This window comes from Nanorana parkeri, unplaced genomic scaffold (genome assembly GCF_000935625.1).
Source record: "Nanorana parkeri isolate BGI_ZX_2015 unplaced genomic scaffold, ASM93562v1 scaffold2382, whole genome shotgun sequence".
NCBI lineage: Eukaryota > Metazoa > Chordata > Amphibia > Anura > Dicroglossidae > Nanorana > Nanorana parkeri.
The window spans coordinates 35,551-43,690 of NW_017308650.1; the positions used below are offsets into that span (position 1 = coordinate 35,551).

General features: G+C 51.1%; 1 protein-coding gene across 1 annotated transcript in view; it reads right to left on the reverse strand.

The window, feature by feature from the left end:
* LOC108801555 (dynein heavy chain domain-containing protein 1-like) overlaps positions 1-8,140 on the reverse strand; it is a 20,258-nt gene that overhangs the window by 10,458 nt on the left and 1,660 nt on the right. Inside the window, exons 4-8 of the mRNA XM_018573444.1 lie at positions 7,637-7,861; positions 7,381-7,559; positions 3,814-4,707; positions 2,479-2,614; positions 1,339-1,413 (exon numbers count right to left, since the gene is read on the reverse strand). Of these exons, the coding sequence (XP_018428946.1) occupies positions 1,339-1,413; positions 2,479-2,614; positions 3,814-4,707; positions 7,381-7,559; positions 7,637-7,861 (1,509 nt within the window). The remainder of the gene's footprint in view (positions 1-1,338; positions 1,414-2,478; positions 2,615-3,813; positions 4,708-7,380; positions 7,560-7,636; positions 7,862-8,140) is intronic.

Sequence of the window (8,140 nt, forward strand, 5' to 3'; positions counted from 1 at the left end):
ATACGGGATGTATTCAGCAGCACTGAAGGGGGTTAATTCTGGACTTAGACTTCCATTGAACTTGTTACAGTCTATTTGTCCATTTGTTTCATTGTGTTAATGATGGGATTAACGTAGCTGGCTCTAGGTGTAAATGGCTCTAGGTGTAGCTGGCTCTAGGTGTAGCTGGCTCTAGGTGTAGATGACACACTGACTCTAGGTGTAGATGGCTCTAGGTGTAGATGGCTCTAGGTGTAGCTGGCTCTAGGTGTAGCTGGCTCTAGGCGTAGCTGGCTCTAGGCGTAGATGGCTCGATGCGTATAGGACACACTGACTCTAGGTGTAGATGACTCTATGTGTCGATGGCTCTAGGCGTAGATGGCTCTAGGCGTAGATGGCTCTAGGCGTAGATGGCTCTAGGCGTAGATGACACACTGACTCTAGGTGTAGATGGCTCTAGGCGTAGATGGCTCTAGGCGTAGATGGCTCTAGGCGTAGATGGCTCTAGGTGTAGATGGCTCTAGGTGTAGATGACTCTAGGTGTAGATGACACACTGACTCTAGGCGTAGATGGCTCTAGGTGTCGATGGCTCTAGGTGTAGATGGCTCTAGGTGTAAATGACACACTGACTCTAGGTGTAGCTGGCTCTAGGTGTAGCTGGCTCTAGGTGTAAATGACACACTGGCTCTAGGCGTAGATGGCTCTAGGCGTAGATGGCTCTAGGTGTAGATGGCTCTAGGCGTAGATGGCTCTAGGCGTAGATGGCTCTAGGCGTAGATGGCTCTAGGTGTAGCTGGCTCTAGGTGTAGCTGAGTACATTATCCTACTACAGACACTCAGGAGATAATCCCATTCTATGTGTCTTCCCTCTCCCTATTACTTCATGAAGGCTCCGGGGAGGGGATTGTTGGCTCGATGTTTTGATTGCGTTGTGTTTTTAGATCACCAGAACTCTATAAATACTGAGCTGGTTTGCAATAAAGTCAGTTCCTGTTTTTACTTCAACATTGGTGTTGTCTGATTTTTGGGGTAAATCTTTGTAATTGTGGGAGTTTAGTTTTCTGTCCTAATATATCGGTTCCGTCCAATAATTAGGCAGGTTTGGGCTGAGGACGCTGGAATTCGGGTTCCAGCGGAGAGGAAGCTACATAGTGACGGGGGCACCCAGTCGAGGTGCCGTGCGGTCCGTCACAGGGGGCTCCAAATCTTTTGGCCATATAGGTAGGTCTGGAAAGGTCAGTTGTCCACAAACGCTTGGCTATATATTGTAACATAGAGTGAAGTCAGTCAACGTATGTCCTGGATACACGGACAGAGGACAATACACAGGATGGCAGATATAGTTCATGTGAGCTTACCTAACACTGCACCAAGCGCCTCCTCCTCTAAGATGATACACATCCGAAATTCGGGATTTGTCTGCGCCGGATCTTCTGGGGAAAGAAGAGAAGCCTGGTATCACCTTACAATAACATATACTGTACATACAGCTCATTGCATTTATCATCTTTCCCATAATCCTCCATGGAAAGTGTTCACCATACTGCCAGTGTTCTCCTTGAATAGAGCTGGCCGGTACATGGTGTGACGACATGGTCATCAGTTTATGGGTTATATGTGTATTGGTGTGGGCAGTGGCGGAACCTACACCATAGGGACCGATGAGGTCGCTATGGAGCCCGCGGCACTGGGGGGGCCCGCATCCCCGCTGCTCTCCACCGCTTGTATGGGCCGAGGCAGTGGGTATCGGAAAAAAAATGGACGGCGGAGGAGGCGCTGCCGTCCTGAAACTGACAGGAGGACATTAAAAATAATAATAAAAAAAAAAGCACAAACCCCCCCTCCCCCACACACACATAACATACACGCGCACCATATTGTGGCGTACGCCAGGCACATGCGCTCGCAGTGCATTATTTTTTTCTTTTGTAACAAAAAAAACAATTTAACTGTGGCAGCGCATGGCAAAGCTTTGTGACGCATTGCCGTGCGTTGCGATACCTTGTGTTGTAATTAAATATACGCCTGTATCATTTTATCACAACACAAACACCAACACAGCGCAAAAACCATTTATAACATAAATCTCTTATTTGCCGTTTAGCGCTCCTTCCTTTTTTTTATAATCCCCCTTTTCTAAGCCTCTCATTGGTGTGGCAGTATTAAAGTCAAGTGTTAGGCCTCATTCAGGCGCCATTCGCACCAGGGCGGAAGCGTTTCACCGTGGTTTCCACACGATTTTTGAAAGAGCATTTTTGGCTGTTTTTAGTCGCGTTTCAGCGCTGAAACGCAATACAAACGCTCAAAAACGCGTTGGGGGGGTGTTGCTATGGAGCCCTGGGATTTCTAGTTACTTCCCTGGTTGTGGGGTTATGTTTAAGTGTGTTATACTGTGTAACCTGTTCATCAAAAGACTGTCAGCGCCACTGGGGTCCGTCACACACGGTGCGTCTTCATCTTTCCTAGAAGATGTGGAAGAAATGACTGCAGTTACTTACCTCTGACAGCATTCAACACATGGGCCAGCTTGGGGTGCCAATGCAGCAGGACCCAGTGACCTTCCTGCTGGCTTCTGACCAATGAGTCGGTGATCTCCTTGTCTGGAAGAGACGAGCTCCACGTCATCACTTTTACCTAAACGGAATATACAAGACTTCCGTATACATTTAATAAATAATCACATCCTGTTTGTTACTTCTTTTTTTATGTTTAACTAATGAGACAGTAAACCCATACAGGTTATAGTGAGTAGGGACTAAACAAATCCTAAAGCCCTCCATGCATAGCACAGCAAAGCCTTCTAAGAAGAGGTATTCACATGTCTCATTCCATTACATGTCCCTAAAATCAGAGGATTAGTCCTCATTTCAGAGCAGTGGGTGGAGCCATCAAATCATTCATTATAGAGCCATTTATTCCAAACTGCGCATAGAGCTATTAAGGCTTTTTTTCTCCATCATCATTGCAGTATATGGAAACCATGGCTTCTATGGGGGAGGACTTGGGACCCAAGGAGAGAGCTTTTTGATTCTCACCATAACCTGTATGGTTATAATGTCTCGTCGCGTCCATCATCGTTTCAGTATATGGAAATCATGGCTTCTATGGGGGAGGACTTGGGACCCAACGAGATAGTATGAGAGCTTTTTGATTCTTACTAGGGATGCACCGATTCCGTTTTTTCGGTATCGAGTGCGAATACCGATATTTTGCTTTTAGTACTCGCCGATATTGAATACTGATACCGATGCTTCCGCTGGCATGGAGCCGGCTTCCCGGGTAATCAGGAAGCTGAGCAGTGGATAATGTCATGCCTTGCTTTCTGATTGCACGGGAAGCTGGCTCCATGTTGTTTGGCCGGCGAGCCAATCTGGAAGCCGGCCGGCAAATAATGACCTAATAATCACCCACGTCCCGGCTTCCGGATTGGCTGGAAAGCCGGCTTCCCAGCCAATCAGCAAGGAGCCGGCTTCCTGGCCAATAAGGAAGCTGAGAGGCAGGTCATTACTCGCCGTTTAGCTTCCTGATTGCACAGGAAATTGGCTCCATGTTCCCTTACGGCACTGCCAGTCAGAGGAAATCTTCCTCTGACCAGAAGTTCCGGTATCGGGAAAGGTATCGGAGAACCTAAGCACAAGTACTCGCCCAAATACTCAGCATCGGCAACGATACCGATACTAGTATGGTTAAACTGTCTCGGGTCTCAAGCCCTACTGCATCGAGCCATGGTTTCCATAAACTGCACCAATAATGGCCCATAAAAAAAAAACGAACACCCCCCCCCCCCAAAAAAAAAACAAGATATGAAACAGCTGCATGTTCCTCATCCTCACCTCCTTCCCCTTCCTCCGAGCCCTGTACAGGATGAAGTCTTGGGGATGGTACAGCAGAGCGGCATGTCCTGGAATTGGGAACAGTACTGGAGAACGTTCATTGGATACAGCGATGATATCTTCCTCCTGGTCTTCAGCTTCTGGTCCCAGAATACATGAGGTGAGGTGGGTCAGCACCTGGCCCAGGCTCTCCGGCTTCACGATTCGCCATAAGATGGCCGTCTGGAAAAGCGTGAGGTGGGAGAAGTTGGAGCAGGGAATCGGCCCGATCACTGTGGAGCCCAGTCTGAAGTATTCCTGCCACTGGCGGGCCTGTGCGCCCAACGAGGACCGGATACCTTGGAAACACGACATCCTCTCCAGTTTTTGGAGTTCCTCCCAAGCCATGGGACTCAGCCACTGCGGTCTCTGGATGCAGGACGATGAGGCCTCCGGAGCCGACTTACTTGCAAGTCCCAAGAAAGAGAACCATTCTAAATCAGACGGCCGTCCTACCGCCAGCAACACCCGCAATATCTTTCTGTGCTCTTCTGTAAGAGCGGGGAGCACACGAGAGAGGATCCCGGAGGTCAGTACTTCCTCTATGGTACTTCCGTCCTCCTCCTTAATATGCAGGGCCCGGACAGCCCAGAACAAGATGGACCTGGCGGAAAAGTGATACTGTGGAGACAGCCGTGACATCTCCTGCAGGCGGGAGTACAGAAGGCAGCATTGCTCTGCCGCAGACACATATTGGGCCATATTTTCGGTCACCCGCTGCTGCAGCGCCTCCACATCACTCAGGGACCCCCCTAGTGAGCTCTGGAGCTCCTCACATGTGGTCACTTGGTGCATAAAGTCCATTCTCTGAAGAAGCGGCACCGTGTCAGAGGTGACGTAATCCAGAAAAGTGTCCTGTCAGCAGAAAGAGACATCGCAGGTTAAAGAGGCTTTATTACATGTATGTCCCATCATTGCCCAAATGTACCCCCCAAACCTCTCTGCCCCCCCTCTAGATCATGTCACAGCATTGCTTTTTCTTTACCCTTGCTCCTGCTGGGAGAAACATTTTTTATTACTGACTTTGACTTCTTCCCCAGGCTTGACAAATTCTTACAGGTGCAGCTGCTGGGAGCTTGGCTCCTATTGACATAGGTACGCCCCAGAACTACAGCTCCCAATAGCTCTTTCCCTAAACACAGTGTGCTGGAAGGCACTTTAGGATCAAGGCAGCTGCATTGTTTTGCTGCAAAAGACATGAATGTATGTACATGGGAAGGGACAAAGAGGAGTGGAGATAGGAGTCCTGCAGGGGAAAACTCAGACAGGGCTGAAATTTTAGTGCAGCAGAAGTAGTGAGTTGTCAGTAGTGATGGGCTCGGGCGTGTTTGCAGCTCCACGTGCCGAGCCCGCCAGGAAGCTGACAGCGCGCAGCGCCAATCACAGGTACTGAGACATTTTCCAGGTCCGCAGCTGCAGAGATCAGGAAATGTCTCAGTGCCTGTGATTGGCGCTGCGCGCTGTCAGCTTCCTGGCGGGCTCGGCATGTGGAGATGCGAACACGCCAGAGCCCATCCTTAGTTGTCAGCCCACACAGGAAGTTATGAGCTCACTGGATTTTTGACAGGTCAACTAGTAGTATATTTTGCCTCCTCTGGTTCCTCCCTCCCCCTTCGTCAACATTTTAATGACATTTTCCATTTTCTACCTTTCTGTTTTCATTACAGACCTTATCTGATTGTCATCACTGGGTCTCTGTGCTTCACTAGGTAATGGCCACATGCGATGCTGAGCCTCCATGACTGAAAGAATTGGAATCCAATGAACGAAAGGGGAGGGCCAAGGACATCCTCCAGCCAGGAAATGAGGCGGGTTCTATCTGCTGAAGCGTCTAATGTTATCTTATTTTTGGGGAAATGCGTTACATACTTTTCTCTGTCGTCCATTGAAGGACAAAGCTCTGAGGGTGCTAAGCAACGTATGTCCCATGTCTTCCCGTCTCCCAGCCATGGCCGATGTCTTCCCGTCTCCCCGCCATGTCCCGTGTCTTCCTGTCTCCCAGCCATGTCCCGTGTCTTCCTGTCTCCCAGCCATGTCCCGTGTCTTCCTGTCTCCCAGCCATGTCCCGTGTCTTCCTGTCTCCCAGCCATGTCCCGTGTCTTCCTGTCTCCCAGCCATGTCCCGTGTCTTCCTGTCTCCCAGCCATGTCCCGTGTCTTCCTGTCTCCCAGCCATGTCCCGTGTCTTCCTGTCTCCCAGCCATGTCCCGTGTCTTCCTGTCTCCCAGCCATGTCCCGTGTCTTCCTGTCTCCCAGCCATGTCCCGTGTCTTCCTGTCTCCCAGCCATGTCCCGTGTCTTCCTGTCTCCCAGCCATGTCCCGTGTCTTCCTGTCTCCCAGCCATGTCCCGTGTCTTCCTGTCTCCCAGCCATGTCCCGTGTCTTCCTGTCTCCCAGCCATGTCCCGTGTCTTCCTGTCTCCCAGCCATGTCCCGTGTCTTCCTGTCTCCCAGCCATGTCCCGTGTCTTCCTGTCTCCCAGCCATGTCCCGTGTCTTCCTGTCTCCCAGCCATGTCCCGTGTCTTCCTGTCTCCCAGCCATGTCCCGTGTCTTCCTGTCTCCCAGCCATGTCCCGTGTCTTCCTGTCTCCCAGCCATGTCCCGTGTCTTCCTGTCTCCCAGCCATGTCCCGTGTCTTCCTGTCTCCCAGCCATGTCCCGTGTCTTCCTGTCTCCCAGCCATGTCCCGTGTCTTCCTGTCTCCCAGCCATGTCCCGTGTCTTCCTGTCTCCCAGCCATGTCCCGTGTCTTCCTGTCTCCCAGCCATGTCCCGTGTCTTCCTGTCTCCCAGCCATGTCCCGTGTCTTCCTGTCTCCCAGCCATGTCCCGTGTCTTCCTGTCTCCCAGCCATGTCCCGTGTCTTCCTGTCTCCCAGCCATGTCCCGTGTCTTCCTGTCTCCCAGCCATGTCCCGTGTCTTCCTGTCTCCCAGCCATGTCCCGTGTCTTCCTGTCTCCCAGCCATGTCCCGTGTCTTCCTGTCTCCCAGCCATGTCCCGTGTCTTCCTGTCTCCCAGCCATGTCCCGTGTCTTCCCGTCTCCCAGCCATGTCCCGTGTCTTCCCTTCTCCCAGCCATGTCCAGTGTCTTCCCGTCTCCCAGCCATGGCCGATGTCTTCCCATCTCACCGTGTCTTCCCGTCACTCAGTCATGCCCCATGTCTTCCCGTCTCCCAGCCATGTCCCGTTTCTTCCCGTCTCCCAGCCATGGCCGATGTGTTCCCGTCTCTCACCCACGCCCGAGACGGTTAGAGGGATAGATAGCAGATCTCTTTTCTGTGGAATGTGAAGTGACCTGCAAATGGCGGCCTGCATTTGCTCTGAACCGGGGGACTATATTTAATATTATCAGACTCAAACCCCATGATCGTCACATCCTCTTGGTCATGTGACAAGGGGGTGTGTAATGTGTCACCTGACACTGTGGTACGTCCTCTGCTGGTCATGTGACATGTATGGGGTGTACAATGTCTCACCTGACACCATAGTCCCTCCCCTCCTGGTCATGTGACATGTAGGGGGTGTGTACCGTCTCACCTTGGCTCGTTGCAGGCGCTCAGTCAGTTGTAATCGGTTGGTGTACAGCTTCCTCCTCTCGTCCTGCAGTCGTGGATCTTTAAGCAGCAGAATCTGGTGGATCAGCTCTTCCTGCAGCCCATCAGAACCGAGGCTCAGATCCATCACCGTCACCTCTTTTATGAAGGCCGGGCCGGCTTCTGTAAGAGAAGGTAGATGTGAGCTGACTCCATGATCAGACACTGGTGTCCTTTGTCTTCTTCTTAGCGTTGCTCACCCTCCACAAACTCCCGCAGAGGAAGGGAAGTGCTGAGGAAGACCTGGAAGGACAGAGGAGCCTCATCCTCTGGGGTGGGGGTGGTTCCTCCAGGGCGGTGGTAGGGCGGAGCATTGTGCGATGCTTCTCTGGAAATCAGAGGATTTCTGGCCTGATGGAATAATTGTTGTATGAGATCCACACAGGACAAGTTCTTCTCCACGTTGGCAATGAGAAGCGGCATCCCTTCCATCGGAGAAGAAGACACAAACACAGAGGTATTATTCCCGATGTTACACAATGTGACACGAACAGATTATACACCCGGCATCACACAGATTATACACCCGGGATCACACAGATTATACACCCGGGATCACGCACGCAGATTATATACCTGGCATCACACAGATTATATACCCGCCATCACACACACAGATTATATACCCGGCATCACACAGATTATATACCCGCCATCACACACACACAGATTATATACCCGGCATCACACAGATTATATACCCG